Here is an 18,985-nt window from a genome sequence, read left to right as displayed (position 1 = left end):
CTCAAATGCGGCATTCAGTCCTCAGGTACTTCAGATGAGGCGCTCAGAGGTCAGCAGTGCTGGACTGTGGTTTACTGGTGGCAAATCTCTTGTGTGAATGTGTGTGGGTGTGTAGATATGAAACAATGTTTCTGCTGGAAAAGAACATTCACGCTCACGCAACGTGCCCTGAAGAAATAACAGTTCATTGGAATAATATGAGCCATATTTGCGCCTGCACATAAAATGCATGAGGTGTGATTTTATTTATTTTCCTCGGATGAAATGCTTAACTTTTGTTGTGATCTTTTCCAAGTGTAAAGCATTTCCTAACAACCTGATATCTGAAAGCCTGGAATGAGCAGCCAGTCAGATCGGAGCCCCATGCCCGGCCAGCTGCTGCAGAGCCAGACACACACAGTGATCTGATCCAGAGATTGATTCAATTTCCATTCTGACTCTCAAAATGTCAACTGGAGAGCACAGAAGGCCCATAACATGAGAAAAATATGCAGTAAACAAAATGTATGTGCAATTTCAAGAATTCTAGTAGTGATGATTGTTGAGATGAGTGGTGTTATGGGACATTATGTTTTGTCTATTTATCTGCCCTCCTTCTGGCCTTCCTCTTTCCTCGCTTCCTGTATTTATTTTCCCCATTATCATAATTTTTGGAGTGTTGCCCCAATCACTGCCAAGTGTCCCAATCACTTCACATCTCTAAGCTAATGAAAGACACTTAACGACATGCAAACTTCATACGTTCAAGTGTTGACACATTGTGTATTTTCACCCAGGCTTTAAAAGAAGATATACTTTTGTCCTTCCTTTCCACGGGCCCTTTTTTCTCCTCAGTCTGCCTAATATTTAATCTGCCTTTGAACCGGCGCTGAGTGTTTGTCCGTCTCTCTGCCTGCGAGAGATAGGAGCCTGGCAATCAGTTTTTGATGCGCTGTAAGAGTCGCTGATGATGACTTTTTTGTTTGTTTGCCAGTTTCCTCCTTCCTTCACCCACTCCAACTCTCACTCAAACTTTTTGCTCCATTTCAACCCCTTAGAACAGATGGAGGTTGTATAAAACTTTTCTACAGATTTAATATCATGGGCTGTCATATTCTCTTTTCGCTCACCTTCGCTAATTTCCATCCACTTAGCCTGCTTAAATGATTTCAATGCGTAGATGAAATAACAGGGTGATTTGCAGATTACCGAGCATTGTGCTGTTTGGGCTTTTAAAATTCAACGTATTAGCCCCAAATGTATTAGCCCCTGCTTCATTTAGAGAATTTATCTCGTGTTGTGTTGGGTGAAATCCCAAAGAATGGTATCTGAGGATTATGGGTGGGTAGATGAGTGTGTACATATATATTTATATATGTGTGCATGTGGTTGTGAAATCCTAGTTTTTTTTTTTGTGTGTGAATTTGGTTACTGTTTATGTGTGTTTTTGTACGTACTTGTTGAAGTGTGTATTCCAACATCTGGTGAGCATGACGGCATGTTTGCTTTCTCACAGTTAGCTTCTGTCTCCTTGCATCACTGTTGCAGTCGCTGTTTTCATTTTCTGCACTTACCGGTTTATCCTCCTCAATAAATGGACGCAACTTCTTTTTTTTTTTTCCTGCGTTGCGCTCCGAGGCAGCCTCACTCGCTTCAGTTCCCTCAGCCAACCAGGAGACGGAACAGACGGATCTGTAGAGCCGTCTATTTTTTTTTTTTTTCTCATTCAGTCGTGAGATTCTCTTGGTTTGTTTTTGGTAAACAAACATGAAATAGGAACAAATAAAAATTCATACAGTTTTATGGTGTTTGATATGCGTAACCAACACAACAGAAGTGCTGATGGAAAGTAAAGATTGAGCAAGCTGGTGTATCATCGGAGATTTAAACACAATACACATATATTTTTTTATTCCTGTAGTCACTGTTCCTTGTTCTCTTTCTTCGTTCTTTACTTTCTTTTGTGTCCTCTAGTTTCATCACCTTGCTGTGAATTTTGAACCTCCCTGTTGGTCTGGTCCCTCTTTTATTTCTCCCTCTGGTAACAGTTTGGTCCTGTCAGGGCACTCTTGTGTTTACGTATTCTACAAGAATTTGTTCGTTGTAAGCAGTAACAAAGGACACACTGAGCAGTTTTCTACATTTTCATTTTGGAAAAGTAAATTGGAAGCAAAGAGGGGGAAAAAAAACTAACAATGAAGGGACTCCACTCCCTGAAGTGATTCTGTATTGGTATGGCATATTCCTCTGTGTCACAGACTGGCTTTGTTTTCCAAAAAACACATTGATGAGGCACATTGGCACACAGTCCTGGTGCTGGAAATGGGACACCAGATGTGTATTAGTCTGTGTAAAAATAGCTCCCAGCAAATGCACTATATACTCCTGTATGAGTAATGGTTGCTAAAAGCTACTGCCCAGCTGTTTTAGAGTTTACTGAGCCTTTTCAACCTGTTTTTTTTTTTTCCTTTTAGAATTCACATCATTTGTAGGAATAACTATTGACCGTGCAGAAGCTGGAAAGTTTCATTTGCCACATTAATGCATTGTGAATTTAGGTTTTAATTAGAATTCGTGAACACACAGTGATTATTAAATTTATATTCAGCTTTTCACATTAAAACTACAGCCAGAAAAGTAAAAATCATGAAATATTATTGTGTTAGTTCTACGTTTGGAGTGATATATGAATGGAATTGTCTGTGCAGGTCAATGCAGTGAGTTTCAGATTTTTTTGTATTTTTTTTTATTAAATAATGAGGAAGCATTTGACAGCAAGATTTGCATGTTATACTCCTTTATAGCGTCTCTCTGTCTCTTTCCGTTTCCATCTATCTCGTTCTCGAAGGGGAGCTTGTTTACCAAGTGTTGTTGTTTACAGTTTAGGTGACGTGTCTGCATGCGGGGGTGTCAGCCAGATGTTGAAATAACCTCAATCTCGGCTCTGTTTTTTTGTTTCAACTGCATCTCCTGAGGCTGGAAGTCAGTTACGACACATTTAGTTTGGTAAATTGTGTTGCCGTTACGAACTAAAGCGCGCATCTAATCTGGGCTCTGTTTCGTGTTGTCGAATGTTGAATCCACTGAAGTAATTGCTCATTGTCGTCAAGTCAACGGGAAATGAAAATGCATTTCTGAGTGACAAAGGGACACTGCAGGAGTTTTCTGTGCTGTAATTTAAAATAGATTAATGCATTCACACATACACACACACAGAAAAGAAAACATGTTATTATATGAAATGACTGTGGCTCTGCTGGGAACAGTTTGAAGAAATAAATGCATCCATGGAACATACATGTGATTAGGACTTTTTGTAAATCTTACACAAGCAAACATACACTCTGTGGACCTGTCTAATTATGAACATGATATAAAAATACAAATATGCATGTTTTTATCATTTTTGTGATTTAAATTATTAAACAAAACATCGCCCATATAGATGGACATAACCTTGTCTCACCTTCAAATCTCTAAAATTAGATTGGGAATATCCATATTAGGTGCTACTGAGTTATTGATTAGAACCACCTAAGGATAGTGAGAGGTGAAACATGTCTTATTTTGTCTTTTGACATTAAGGGTCTGCTGTTCCTCTTTGCTGTTGAAATGTGTGGTCATGCAAATGTCTGAGGAGCTCTCTAATGCTTTGAGAAGCCTGGTTTGTTGTGGATGCCTCAGATGCCTGTGAATCTGGCAAGAGATTTAAAAAGTTCTCCAAATGACTTGAAAGGAATCATTCCCTTGTAAAGTAATCGTCCACAAGGCGCATAGACTTTAAACAACTGTCAGTTTGTGCAGGACTGACAATTTCAGCCATGAAGCAGATTGTTTGCTGCAAAGGAAATCTCCAGATCATCACACGATCTGCAGGTAGCTTTGAAGCTATTGGTGCCGAAGTTCATGAGTCTACAATCACAATGAGAACTGACCTGCATTAGAGATGGAGCGAGAAAAACCTTTGCTGTCTAGAAAGAACAATAGAGCAAATCTACAGTTTGCTAATGAACATGGCACCAAAGAGCAGGCCTTTTGGGACAATGTGCTCTGGAAGGGCAAATCAAAGATAGATTTGCTTAGTCACAGTGGCTAAAAACATGTTTGGCACAGATGAAAGATGGCTTTACAGAATAAGAATCTCCTACCAGCTGTGAAGCATGATGGAGGAAATGTTACGCTTTGGGGTTGCTTCACTGCCTCAGGGACTAGGGGACTGAATTCAAAGAGTGTTTGAAGATATTGCGAGAGCATCCGTCTGAAAGTTGAACCGGAAGTGGACCTTTCAACGGGATAATGATCCTAAGCACACTAGCAAATCCACCAAGGAATGATTCCAAAAGGAGAAATAGAGGGTTATGAAATAGCCCAGTCAAAGCCCTGATATGAACACTGTTGAAATGCCGTGGGAGGATTTGAAACCGACAAGACAGGAAATGTAAAGAATCTTCAAGAAGTTATTTTGACTAAATCGAGCAGTTCTCGCTCCTGAGGCAAAGGGTGTGCTTAGTTTTTATTCAGAAGAATATTACTTGATATTCTTGTTATTCTTGTGAATGACTGAAAGCCTGATTTTCCTTGTGGCGTATCTGTAGGCACTGTTTGAAATTTTAATTTTTTAAATAATGGTGAATAAGTCAAAATTTTCATTCTTTAATGTTTTCTAACTTTAATTGTGAAACAGAAAGAAATTCCACATTATTGGTGACTGTGTGTTACTAATGTTTAGCTGATATCCAAGCAGTGCTGGTCAACGTCGGAAACGAGAATAGAAAATAATTTCACGTCTCACATTTTGTTTGTTTTGCTATTTGTTTGCAGTGTCTGTGATTGATGGCATTTGGTTCATTTTCCATGCTGGTGTGACTGTCAGTCGTCAGCCGGTGACAGCGCCTTTGCCCTCTAGACTCTGTTGGGTTTAAACGCTGTCAGCACCGATCCTTGACTGCTCAGGGACTTTGTATAAGGATACAACTGCTGAGAGCTGTAAATGTCGTACTTACTGTAAGTGAACTGCTGGCTCAAAGTTAAGAAGAACCCTATTTCAGCTCTGAGGTTGCAAGAAATGGTATTAGTTTAAGGAATCCACTTAGCTCATTTGATTTGCTTTTAGCATGTCCACCTCTTAATTCAGGAGGCTGGTTTTGTTTGTTTACCCTCATTTTAATGACCCACATTCATTCTTTGGTCAACCACCGATTATTTTTTATTTATTTTTAAATTTTGCATCTATTCTCCATCTTGTTTCTTTCTCTAATGTCGGTGTCCTTGCTGTTTGTTTCTTTCATAGCTGGCTTATCCCGAAGGCTTTTCTTGTTGCCCTTGTTTGTTTTTAGTTCCTTCGTTAAAATGATTCAGATTTCTGTATTTCATATTTTTGTTACTGTCAACAAATCTCATAAAAACACCAAAAGCAGAAATGAATTAGATTGATTTGCAGTCCTTTCTGATCTTTGAGCTTATCTCTGAGCTCATCTGTTGCACTGAAGTTCATCAAGTGCTACAGAGCCTAGTTAAGAGTAAATAAAATGGCTTATTAAAAAGAATATATAAAATATATAACAAAAGGAGCATATGCGGGATATTCTTGTTTTTCTATTGGTTTATGAACAGCAACAAGCCTCTGTGATCCAGAGAAATATGATGGAACATATAGTACTGTTCAAAAGTTTGGGATCACTTGGAAATGTCCTTTTTTTTGAAAGACACTTTTTTTTTTGAATGAAGATAACAATAAATGAATCACAAATACAGTCTAGACATTGTTAATGTGGTAAATGACTTTTTTTATCTGGAAACGACTGATTTTAATGGAATATCTACTTAGGGGTACAGAGGAACATTTCCAACAACCATCACTCCTGTGTTCTAATGCTACATTGTGTTAGATAATGGTGTTGAAAGGCTGACTGATGATTAGAAAACCCTTGTGCAGTTATAAAAAATAAAATGTGAGTTTCCATGGAAAGCATGAAACAGTCTGGGTGACCCTAAACTTTTGAATGCTAGTGTATACTGTAATATAACGGTTATGTTCTTCTTGTTTGTCAGTTGGTTGACCGGATATGATAGAACTTAGTGAAATTTTTATGAAGTATTTCTGAATGTTGACTTTATTCATATTTGCTCAACATATATGGACAAATTTCATTGAATCTTGACCAAATTCTACAAATATAAATGGTTATTTTGTTGTTCTTTTTTTTACTATGCCATACTCCTTTCTTTAAAATAGCTGTCAGAGCCTGCTAGTTGTGTTCGATACACCCACTTTTTCTGAAGAATCCTTTACAATTTTAGGATAATTGAATAAAAACAAAGCACAGTTTCCAGCCATTTTAATCACTTGCACAGTTTGTCCATCTACAGAGCCCAAACATTTCCTATTAAATTTATGGATTAGTGCATTTCCCTAAATGCAGGCAGCAATTGGCCAATTTGTGTAATTGTCAGCTACAATGTGTATTACGTGAATTTGGATTTTTTTCCCCCTCTCTCTGTTTTTTTGTTTTTCTGCAGCCACCTCTGTCACTTTGGCAAAACCTAATCTCACGGTGCTTCAGTGGAGCAAATAGCAGCATCCTGCCAGATAACCAGAGCACTTTATTAAACCGTCGCACTATTTTGTGTCCTAATAAACTCTGTTTGTCTTTCCAGGTGGATGCTATAGTGGCATTGGGTGGTCTGGCAGGCAGACTGGACCAGACAATGGCATCTGTGGAGACCCTCTATCACGCTTTGTCCATGACGCGTCTCCCTCTGTTGATCATACAGGAAACGAGCTTGGCATATCTACTCAGACCCGTGAGTGTATTTTAAACGCACAATTTCCCTTTGGCATTAATAGAGTCATTTGCCTACTTAGTCTTTACTTTTATGCATAGACATACTACTGTGCCGTCGTCCTAGCCAGCATTTTTCTTTTAGTTTTCTGTCTGTTGAGCTACAGAGCCAACTGACCATTGTTACTCATGTATAAAATGAAAAACAAGCTAAAAACCGTATACACATACCTCTTAGAATGTCAATTCCAGAGTATTTTGCTTTCCATGGAGCTGAAGGTGGACTTACTAAACCTTTCTTTCATGTCGCATATAAACACTATCCACACAAGCAGACCCAGAGTGTATTTTTTTTCCACACTAGACCCACATTGGGCTCTCCTGCCGTAACATCTCCTGGTCCTCCTAATCACCCTTCTCCCCGTCCTTCAATTCATTTTCTTGTTCTCTCTCAAAAAATGTTCTTTTCCTTGCTCTGCTTCCACCTTGATTGGAGTGTTGAACACTTTGTTTCTTTGTTAAGTAATCACTTCAAGACACACACACACACACACACACACACACACACACATACACACACACACACACACACACACACACACACACACACACACTCCTCTGCTCTTATGGTGCCCCAATTTGCTGTTTCGAATGAGAGAGCGAGAGTCTCTTTTGATGCTCCCGAATTGTTTTTCCTCAGTGTTAGCCACTTTCTCATGTTTCTCAGTTGATTGAGTTTACAAGTGGGCTGAGCGGCCGCCAATTGGGACCCACGCTGCTCTTTTGTAGCCCTTCCTTTTCCCCCTTGTGCTGTTTATTTGCGAGGTCTTCGGGACAAACGGCGAACTGTCACACTTCCTGATGACACCTTGTAATACCTTAAGTAAACCTCTCGCTCATACACTCTCTCACGACTTCTTGTCATTATTCCAAAGGCGTGTTGTCATTTGCTGCTTCATACCTCGACACCTCCAATTAATCTTACTTCAGTGAGGGTAAATTAAGCTCGTTTGTCAACGCAGCTCCAATTCGCCAGCGACTGATGAACGCAGACGCCTGTACATGAAGGTGAACGCAACCTTCGAAGGGCCCGGTGCTATTTGTTCGAGTTACATCTGTAATTGAAGTGTTTACAACTTTTGCCAAATATCCTCACCGCCCGTATTCCGTGCAATCACAGATGCGTTACGTGCTTTGCTTCAGGATTTGGTGCTACAATCAATACCAGCAGAAATGTTGATGTTTCGTACACACACCAAACATGCGGACAAAAAATGAAGACCATCTGTTTAGCAAATTAAGCAGATTATACCACCTGGAAATATAGTGTATAGTCATTAAACCTACACATTTTATAAAAGTGAGTGAGATGCGCTTTTTCATCTTAATTAAATCAGGGCATGTCAGAGTCACAAATATGTTCTGACTTAATTAGGGCTGTGTCTGTTTGTTTTAGCTTTTGCCTCCCAAATGAGGTGTCTAAGTATTATTATTCTATCTTTGGGAAATCCGCAGAAGTCATGTGTTTTCTATAGCTGGCTCAGGGCATTGCATAATTCTGGTGTCTTATATTAAATTATGGGTAGGGACACAGTAAGGGCTGCAAGCTTTTGATTCCGAGTCCCTACATGAAAAGCGGATGTTTTAATCAGCCTAAATCCCACGGTAGTGCTAAATTTACTCAATTTGGATCTAGAAAAAGAAAGACACAAGTTGCACTGAGTTCATGAGCTTGGTTTGGTTTTCTCCTGCTATCTGCTCCATTGAGTCTCGGTCGGAGGGCCACGCGGAGCCACATTTACTTAAATTAGTATCCCAGCCCCCTGAAGATGCTTGAGAACGCTTGCTCTGTGTTGTGGGACGCACAATGCACAACACTGTGTCAGCCCAATCCATGCTATAAATCATTCTCACACACACACACACGCACGCACACTTCGGGTCAGAACTACAAGCTTGTTTACCTGATGCCCTTTTGAGGAGTGAAACTTGTCAGTGCAGAAGCTGATTTAAATGATAAAGTGCCATACCTAAAATATGTAACTCACCTCCAACTTTTCTGCTGGAGCAAGTTGTGGCATTCAAACATGAAACAAATATAAACGAGTGGTAAAGAACTGGCCTAGTATCATGTCTTCTGTACTGAAATGAATAATTCAGAGCAAGACAACAAATACAATACTTTTGCTATTATATTCTAACATGATGGTTAAATATTTTTGCCGCGTTCCGACAGTTTGGTAATTTCCCGACCTTGAGCATCTGTGTGGTATTTTGGTGCCGAGTGCAAAGTGCACAATGAACAAGTGGGAGTAGGCGAGCGAACAGGTGGGAGGTGGGAGACTGTACGGAGAGAACAGACGTCTCCGAACTACATCTGTCAATCTGCTGCCACTTGGGTGATTTTACCAGCAAAAGCCAACTAAATACTCTGAGCAAATGTGCAGCAATGACTGAATACAGTTTAAAATGTAAATAAACCTTTTTAATTAGTCGCTCCCCAGCTAGTGGATGCATGTAAATGGGCATGAAAACATTAGATTTCTGCTTGAAGCAGAAATGTTGGTAAAGCCGCCTGCATTGATCTCTAAATTATTATTGGTGATTCCTCCAGCAGATCTTGTCCACAGCTGTTTTATTCTGCATTCAAAGCTTCTCATTCTCTTCATTAAATCCCTGCAGCTATCTGAAGGCGAATACGTTGAAAATTCTGATTTCAGAAGGGAAAATTATGCAGTGCAACTTCGATCAATGCTACACATATCAGACGGATGTGAGCAGCAGAAATCTACTGCTTTGCAATTTATATGGTTAAAATATTGCCCTTTTTTAGCTTTTCCCCAAATTCTCTTTCATTGCTATGCACATGTGCTTGTGGTGAGCTTATTCCTGCAAACCTGTACATTTTACAAAAACAGTTTCAACTGAAAGTGGCAAATACAACACTAAGGGAATCTGAAGACATAACGTGCATTTTTTTCTCTTTTCCACATACACTGTCTCTTTGTGACACACTTACACAAAGATACCGTGTTTATGTATAGAAAACGACCTCAGGGTTGTTTCCTGAACACCAAAAGCTCCAAAGCTTTGAATCTTCCCATCATTCCTTCCCCCTGGCCCTGAACCTCCAAGAAGCCAAGCAAAGGGAGCTCTACTTTAAACCTGTCACATTTGAAACGTTTCAAACTCTCACTTGAGTGTGTCTGTATTTGCTGCATTTTTCTGTATGATTCTTTCAGATGATTGATGTGAGCTGTGGCTGTCAACATTTTTTTGTCTTTGTATTAAAATACACACGTGGACAAAATTGTTGGTACCCCTCAGTTAAAGAAGGAAAAACCCACAATTCTCACTGAAATCACTTGAAACTCACAAAAGTAACAATAAATAAAAATTTATTGAAAATTAAATAATCAAAAACAGCCATTACTTTTGAATTGTTGATTAACATAATTATTTAAAAAAACAAACTAATGAAACAGGCCTGGACAAAAATGATGGTACCTCTATAAAAGATTGAAAACTATTTGACCAGAGTGACATGATTAACTCAGGTGTGTCATTTAATTGACATCACAGGTGTTTCCAAACTCATAATCAGTCAGTCTGCCTATTTAAAGGGAGACAAGTAGTCACCCTGCTGTTTGGTGAAAAGGTGTGTACCACACTGAACATGGACAACAGAAAGCGAAGGAGAGAATTGTCCCAGGACATCCGAAAAAAAATTATAGACAAACATCTTAAAGGTAAAGGCTATAAGACCATCTCTAAACAGCTTGAAGTTCCTGTGACAACAGTGGCTCTTATTATTCAGAAGTTCAAGACCCACGGGACAGTAGCCAACCTCCCTGGACGTGGCCGCAAGAGGAAAATTGATGACAAATTGAAGAGACGGATCGTTGGAATTGTATCCAAAGAGCCCAGAGCAACCTCCAAAGAAATTAAAGGTGAACTCCAAGGCCAAGGTACATCAGTGTCAGATCGCACCATTCGTCGTTGTTTGAGCCAAAGTGGACTTCATGGGAGACGACCAAGGAGGACACCACTGCTGAAAAAAACTCATAAAAAAGCCAGACTGGAATTTGCAAAAATGCATGTTGACAAGCCACAAAGCTTCTGGGAGAATGTCCTTTGGACAGATGAGACCAAACTGGAGCTTTTTGGTAAGGCACATCAACTCTATGTTCATAGACTCAAAAACCAAGCATACGAAGGAAAGAACACTGTCCCTACAGTGAAACATGGAGGAGGCTCAGTAATGTTTTGGGGCTGCTTTGCTGCATCTGGCACAGGGTGTCTTGAAAGTGTGCAAGGTACGATGAAATCTGAAGACTATCAAGGCATTCTGGAGAGAAATGTGCTGCCTAGTGTCAGAAAGCTTGGTCTCAGTCGCAGGTCATGGGTCTTCCAACAGGACAACGATCCAAAACACACAGCCAAAAACACCCAAGAATGGCTGAGAGAAAAGCGTTGGACTATTCTAAAGTGGCCTTCTATGAGCCCAGATCTGAATCCCATTGAACATATGTGGAAGGAGCTGAAACATGCCATTTGGAGAAGACACCCATCAAACCTGAGACAACTGGAGCTGTTTGCTCATGAGGAGTGGGCCAAAATACCTGTTGACAGCTGCAGAACGCTCATTGACAAATACAGAAATCGTTTAATTGCAGTGATTGCCTCAAAAGGTTGTGCAACAAAATATTAAGTTATGGGTACCATCATTTTTGTCCAGCCCTATTTCATTAGTTTTTTTAAAATAATTATGTTAATCAACAATTCAAAAGTGATGGCTGATTTTGATTATTTAATTTTCAATAAATTTTTATTTATTGTTACTTTTGTGAGTTTCAAGTGATTTCAGTGAGAATTGTGGGTTTTTCCTTCTTTAACTGAGGGGTACCAACAATTTTGTCCACGTGTGTATAACAATTTAGGTATAAAAGGCAACAGTAAATAGAAGGGTCAATATTTAAGTGCGGGACTCCTTGTGACATAGCCGACAGGGATCATAGTTGACATTTTTGCCATTTTTAGGCCTAAAATCAACATGGCCGCCTATAACCAAACACCGCATGGCATTTTTAGAGAAAGATTTTTCTAAATATTATATATACACTTGAGTACAACTGAAATTGAAAGTTATTTATAGATATTATAGTAACACTGTCCACACTTCACTCACACACTACTTTATCTTAAATACGTCAGAAAGAGGACAAAGAACAAACCTTGGAGTCTTGCCAGTCTTTTCTTCAGGAGGAAATGACATCATGAGGAGCAGGTCATGTGATCTGGAATTTGCACACTTCCTTGAGAGGTAACTTAGTTGAAAGTGATTCCTTAGACATGGATACAATTTGATATTTTCCATCTAAAATTTGAAATATTACCAAAAAAGAAACATCTGTCATTATCATCTCAACTTAATAAGTGTGAAACAATTTGTGAATAAGCTCATTTTTATTATTGTTTAGCTAATTAAAAGGTGGTTGTTATTAAATTCAGACAGTTGTTTAGTTGATATTTTTGTAATATCCAGTCATTTTTAATTAACAAGTGATTGTTTCCATAATAAGTAATTATGGAATTTGTAAAGACGTGATCTAAATGAACAGAAAAAAACTTATTTTTTTTTTATACTTTTAATAAGAATGTATGCAAGATATATCCCTCGATTATACATTGACTGAGAAGATATTCAAAGTGTTGGTGCTTTGTACTTATTAAATTTCAGGGATTTTTGGTTTCTTGCAGCCACAGTGCGTCCTCACCAAATACATGTGCTGTAATGAGACTGTGGTATTTCTTTGTGTCTTTTTTTTGTACACTATGAATAAGAGAAACTTTATTTTGACCTTTTTATATTCCAGGCTTTATTATAGCCAGTGCGTTCAGAGCAAAGTCATTATTCAGCCTGAAGAGTTGGACACTAGCTTCCACCTACACTGTAATTCTCTTGCTTTTTGTCTCCCAGTCCTACTTTCTCAAAGGGATGCTGTGACATTTCCTAGTTTTGTTCATGTTTATTCTTTTGTAGAGCACTTTATAAAATGTCACTCTTCTCAAAAACTTTTCCTCGTTTATCTTTCAGACACCATTGGGAGATGCTTGTTAATCTTGCCAGCTATCCTCCTCATCCAAGATAGAAACCGTTCCCTCTGAAACCCGAGAATAGATTACAGTATGCCTCTTAGCTTCAAGTGAGGTATTCATAACTGTACGTTTCTTCAAAGTTTGAAGCTGGTTTTTAGTACAGTTATGGGTGTCAGTATGGAAAATCTTTTGACTCCTCATAACACGCTGTAAAATAGACTATAATTCAGAATGGCAAGGTCTTCCTTTTAAGTGTTGGTAGGGACTGAAAATGGGCTACAGCTTTGACAAGAGCAATAATTTATTTTAATGAGCCTTGGTCCCTGGGTGAAGAAGCTAAGGTTTTCAGTCAGGGATGAAAAAGTTGAAGAAGTCTCGCCTCACATTTGTTTTCTCATTGTTTTCATACACACACGGATAAATACTAATTTGTTGTCACATTCTTGCTGTGTGCCAGCAGGGCAGCCACAGACTGGAGGTGAACACAGGTCTGGAGGGAGACTGGTGCGGCCTCATTCCTGTAGGTGGGCCCTGCCAAACAACCACCACTGGGCTGAAATGGAATCTGAGTGAGTCCCTTGTTGTTTATTCATTTTATTATTCTTATTATTATTAGCCTTTGAATGATGCTTCACAGCCAGAAATTAGTCTCTAGCTTTCCTTGCTGCTGAACTTTGCAGCCTCAGTGGAATGTATCGTGGTAGCCGGAGATAACAAGTCTACTGTGGATGAGAAAAAAAGAGAGTGGAAGACTATAGAGGGACTTCAGCACCGAGTGTTCAATTCTCCATTCACAGTGAAAACAACTTTTTCGCAAGCATAAAAAAGATACAGTTCAGCACATATGCTTCATTTTCTTCCGTCAAATGAAGCTGCAGTTTTGAACAAGTTTCCTATTGAAGATACAGAACGTGTCGCAAAGAGCTTTCAGTATTCTCGGGCTTTATGTGAAAATCTAATCAGACACTTATCTGAGGACCCCTGTGTCGTTACCCCCCCTCCAACCCTCATGGCCAGCTGTGTTCTTAATGAGTTGGCACAGACCAAACTGCCACCCATACGAGGGAAACCTGGACCTTCTGTCAGTGGGGTTGCATAATGCGTCGACTTTTTGCGGTGGGTGTCCGCCACACGTTTCTGGGAATCTATACACTTGAGTGAGCACGCTTATGTGCCTGTGCTTGTTTAAGCGTGTCTCTATGAGTGTTTGAATAAGTGAGTGTCTGTGTGTGGCTCTCCGGCCCTATTTATTACCTTGTTGTTTGCATATGTGTTTTTTTGGGGGGAGTTTTATTCTAATCAGCTACACTATGTTGTATATTTACTCACACCTGTGAAGTGGCTTTCTGAATGCTAATGAGGGGGACTTTATACATGAGAGTCCTATGCAGATTATCCAGTGATAACAAGATGCATAATTAACCACATGCATATTTAGAAGGCTACAAGTAATGATTCCCCTGTGAGGTCGAAAGGAAGAACCAGAATATGAAACAAAAAATTAGGAATTTCATTTTTTTTTTCATGTTTTACTCCATGGCTGTTTGTATAGCAAGAGTGCATCATGTTATACCCTTTTTCACTGCGTTGTGTGTTCGTATTTACTGTCTAAATGCGTGTCTGTACAGGGTTTTCAATTCAACTTGTTTGCTTGGGGAAGCCCAAGTCAGAGCAGCACCATTCTCGGGTGACACTGAGGCTCTTTAGAAGTTGAAATGTTACCCCACACTTGGGTTCAAAGCGTTTCTGTGATGAAAAATATATGATCTTTCTATAACGAAAGAGTTTTAGGCTGTCAGCCATTACAGCTTCTCTGGCCCAGTGGAGACGTTTTTTTTTTTTATTTATTTTTTTTGTTTTCATCCAGAGGTTGTGTTTACTCGTTCTTTCAAGAATAAAATTCTGCAGCGATTCATGTTGTTTTGATCCAGAGTCGTGAATTTAGTCAGTTATTGAGCAAACATTTTTTTCTGGTTATTGTACTCTAGGGGAAAATGCAGGATGAGCCGAAATACCCCTGCCCCTAGTTAATTATATCATATGTTCACTTTTTGTTGCTTTATCAATAATTTATGCTGTTGTGAAATCCGTTCAGACACTGTACACATCAGTGCGCAGAAAGCTGAGAGCGGGATATCTCCAAGGCCTTTAGAAAACACATTGCCAGATAGCAGCAGGAATAAGAGGGGAAATGTGCTTTTGTTTTTATTTGTTCAGCTGACCCTCTAAGACACGAAGGCCAGGCTGAGACACCATGTCAACTATACTGGAACGTAGGAGCACATGGGTCGATGCCCCGTGGTACCAGGAGGAAAAACATACCGCTGTCAGCACAGTCAGATCCTGAAGGTCATGACAGAAGCAATCTGCTCAATGATTTCTGCGGGAAATTTGCAGATAATCTGCGGTCAGCTGAGGTATACAAATTCACATACGCTCGCGCTTTGCTTCCACACAGCTTTGTTTGGTGTTCAGTGCAAGGAAATGCATTGCTGTCCAGATGATGGACACTTCACAGCATTGGAGAAAGGCTCATTTTATTAGTTTTTCCACCATCCATGGGCATTATTATAACAAAGATATGAGCAGTTATGCATAGATACCAATAAGACAGGAAGTTTCGCTGCTAGGTGTGTAGTCCGTTTGAGAAATATTTTGTTAGGAGACATATGAACCATTATGCAATTAATCTGTATGTTACACAGCAGTGTTAAATTGGCAGAATTGGCTTCTTTTAAGTTTTACATTTGCACAATTATTTTGTCAACATAGTCAAGCAACTGAATAGCACATTAACCTTTTCCAACTTCCCAGAACACAGTCCAAAAGGATGGACATTTTTCAGCATATATCAGGCAAATATTGGACTGGAAAAAAAATTTGCAAGGAGTTTGACAAACACATTGGATCACAGAGGTTCACACTGGAATGAGTGGAGCACATGCTGACTCACATATACGTACTCAGCTTTGTAGAAATAAGGGGTTGAATCAGTTATTTAAAAGAAAAGTTAGGTCATAGTGTTGACAAGAACATGGTGCTCGTCAGGAGAATAGGAAGGAACACATAGAAGCAAGTAATGTAACCAAAGTAAATTTCTTTTGATGCATTCCATCATGAAAACATACCTAGAAATAATGACAACACCCAGATTATATTCAACTGGCATTTTCTGTCTCTTTTTGTGCTAATTACACATTTGAAAACCACAATAATGCTTTAAAAATATTAATATATAATAGAACATTTTAATATAAATGTTAATGTTGAGCTGTATCTGTCTGGGAATTGTCGTATTTAAAAAATATTTTAAACTGATGAAGTTTTCATTATCAAAGTCAGGAGTTTATTACCTTTCCAAGGTGAGAATTAAAGCGGCAGTATGTTTTCAGTGCAGATTACGTAAAAACTACCCAGCCAAATTTCATGAAACTTAGCAGAGAAGTAAAGCACAGGCAAAGATAGAACCCATAAAATTTACTTCAGGATCACTTGAAGTAAAACTGACCAGTAGGGCCCGAGTTGTGGGGGAATACTTTGCTGTTCTAGTATTAAACTGTTGTAGTATTTTGTTTCCTATTACCTGGAATTGCAGTAGAAAGACGATGAGAGAGTTCCTCAGAGTCATTAGCCTGTTGCGCAGTGAGGGAGAGAGGTGAAACAGCCATCTGCAACATTGCTGAGGCAGATGAGAAAGCCTTTGGATTGCTGTGGCTCAAGAGAGTCTTTGTTGAGACTGCTGTCTAATAAAAGGACTGCACTGCGGTAATGATACTAAAGGAGGGGTGTGTGCTACTAAATAATGAAGCCACTGCAGTGTACTAAATGTAACAATGCATGTAGGGGGGTACGATATTATGATGAAGTGACTTCAATAATTAGTGTGTGTTGTGCACAGCGTCGTGAATGCAGTGTCTTGTGGAGAGCGGTGGCTGAACAGATAGATGGGACTTAGTTGCTGTTATTCTGGTATGTGTAGCACTGCTCTCACTCAGTCTGAGCTGTTGTAATTCACACTGTCTCTCACTTCCTACCTTCATTTCTTTTTTCCCCTCTGTTCTTCCCCTTTACCTAATGATTTGCTCTCATTCTTTTCTCCTTCTTTCACACTCTGACTATCTTTTCCTTCTCATTACTAGATACTGTGACAGCTCAGCAGCTTATCACCTTCTGTATATTACATTCGTTTTCAATCATCAGTTCTAAAATCCACCCCCAGGAAACTGTCTGTAAGTATTGTCACGATATATGTGCACGTAGGGTTTTGTTGGTTGTGTCTGTATCTATACATTTGAGCTTGCATTCATGCATTTGTGTGTATATTAGGATGGGTTGTGAGGTTTAGACAGCAGCTCAGGGCAGTTTTCCTTAATGATATCATGTCTGGTGACCAATTTTTTTAGAATTTGTGCTCATATGTCACATTATTTTACAACTTGCCCTTCCAGTTTTAGTTGAAACGGAGAAATATAACCACAATTTTCCAGGTTTGGGTCACCAACCCAGCCAAGGCACAGATCTTTTGTCTTACATATATTAAAATGAATGCAAGTTTTTGGGGCTAATGTGATCATTAATATCTGGTTATAATGCATATTCTCTAAATACATATGCAGTTTATGATCATAGCTTTTCTCCAATGCAGGTGCCTGTATTTTTTGGATTCACTGCATGAGGAAAATTAAGATGACAAAGGTATTAACGTAATTCTGATTGGCTAATTATTTAGCTCATTATACTGATTAATTGCTCAGATTATACAAATTACTTCCTCAAAACAGTTGCTGGCTATAAACATATTTAATCAGAAAATGCCTCGAGGTTGCACAAATCTTGCAATCTCTCAAACACACACGTATGTGGTGTAAATTCATAAAGACCTGCATGTACATCGTCATAGCTGAAACTCTGCTGTTCCAATTGCCTTTATTTGATTTTTTCTGTGATAGAAATATTTTATTGTTCTACAGTGTTAAATTTTTTGTGTTATGTTCACTTTGTAAGCCAAACAGAGAGCATGGTAGGGTATAGTTGAAGACGAAGAAAACCTTAGAACCTGTAGTTTTTCTGTTCAGGAGATATACATGCAGCAATTAACAGCAGCGCACTCTGGTAAATATTGATATGGCAAACAGTATCACATAATCCGGTAAAAGCTTGATTTAATAAGAGCCTGAGCAGCAACGACGATGCCACTCTCAAGTATAAAAGTGCAGCTCGCAAAATGGTCTGGCGAGGTGAAATGTAGAGGTTGCGGTAGGAGGAGAGATAAACAGAAAGATGACAGGGTAGGAGTGGCTGAGTCAGACGAAAAGTGAGGAGATAAAAGACGGATTTGGGGGGGGGGGGGGGGGAGTAAGAGCAGGGTGGGAAAATAAACAGTGATGATGGGATGACATATGAGAGGGTGAGAAAGAGACCTGCCAGACGTTCGGTTCATTTGATGTCTGAGCATGCCAACACATCCAGAAACGTCAGATTATGGAAACCGTGGAGAAGTGTGTAGGAGCTTTTAACAGCAGCTTGCGTTTATGTACACACACATACACACACAGATGGGCACATATAAGCTCAGCTGTAATGTAGTCAGTTTGCAATAAAAGTGTTCCTTCCGTTTTCTTTTTCACAAGAAGTTCTTGTTCCCTGATTCCCTCATCTAATTCTCCTCCTTTGTGCTCCTTCCTTTATTGTTTCAGTTATTTGATATCAGATTAGAGCAGGTACCACTGGTAAGGTGGTTTTGTAGTACAGTAAGTTTGCACAGCGGTATTCACTTACTTTCTCCAGGATGTTTCATTGTAGCAGATGCTTGCCAATCTGCTAAAAAAAAAAAAAACCTGCTTCATCCTGTGGATTGCAGTTTCATCATTTTTTGACTTACTGTTCACTCAGTCTCTGGTGAGACATTTGACAAGCTTCAGCCTAACAGATGCAAGGCACATTTACCATGAGTAAATTATGAGTAAATTTAAGCTGTCCGTCTTGAATTTGCACTCATTCACTGTGATTGGTTGTCGGTGTAGCCCTGCTTAGACAGTTAAAGCTGAGGAGGTTGGGACATACTGTGAGGCTAGGTAGGATGTAGGTGCTGTCTTCTGTTCCTTTCCACTTGTTTTTGCAAACTC

The 18,985-nt window shown here is 39.3% G+C and overlaps 1 protein-coding gene across 2 annotated transcripts in view; it reads left to right on the top strand.

Moving 5' to 3' along the window:
• The window catches only part of tpk1 (thiamin pyrophosphokinase 1), an 83,195-nt gene that overhangs the window by 43,068 nt on the left and 21,142 nt on the right, over positions 1 to 18,985 (top strand). Inside the window, exons 7-8 of one of the 2 annotated variants that reach the window (XM_022193689.2) lie at positions 6,637 to 6,783; positions 13,321 to 13,429. In XM_022193689.2, coding sequence (XP_022049381.2) covers positions 6,637 to 6,783; positions 13,321 to 13,429 — 256 coding nt within the window. Of the gene's footprint in view, positions 1 to 6,636; positions 6,784 to 13,317; positions 13,430 to 18,985 lie in introns of both variants that reach the window. The other variant, XM_022193686.2, reaches the window with a different exon arrangement.

Source organism: Acanthochromis polyacanthus, chromosome 20 (genome assembly GCF_021347895.1).
Source record: "Acanthochromis polyacanthus isolate Apoly-LR-REF ecotype Palm Island chromosome 20, KAUST_Apoly_ChrSc, whole genome shotgun sequence".
Classification (NCBI taxonomy): Eukaryota; Metazoa; Chordata; class Actinopteri; family Pomacentridae; genus Acanthochromis; species Acanthochromis polyacanthus.
Note: the sequence above shows the minus strand (reverse complement) of the source record. Positions and strands in the feature narration are given on the sequence as shown.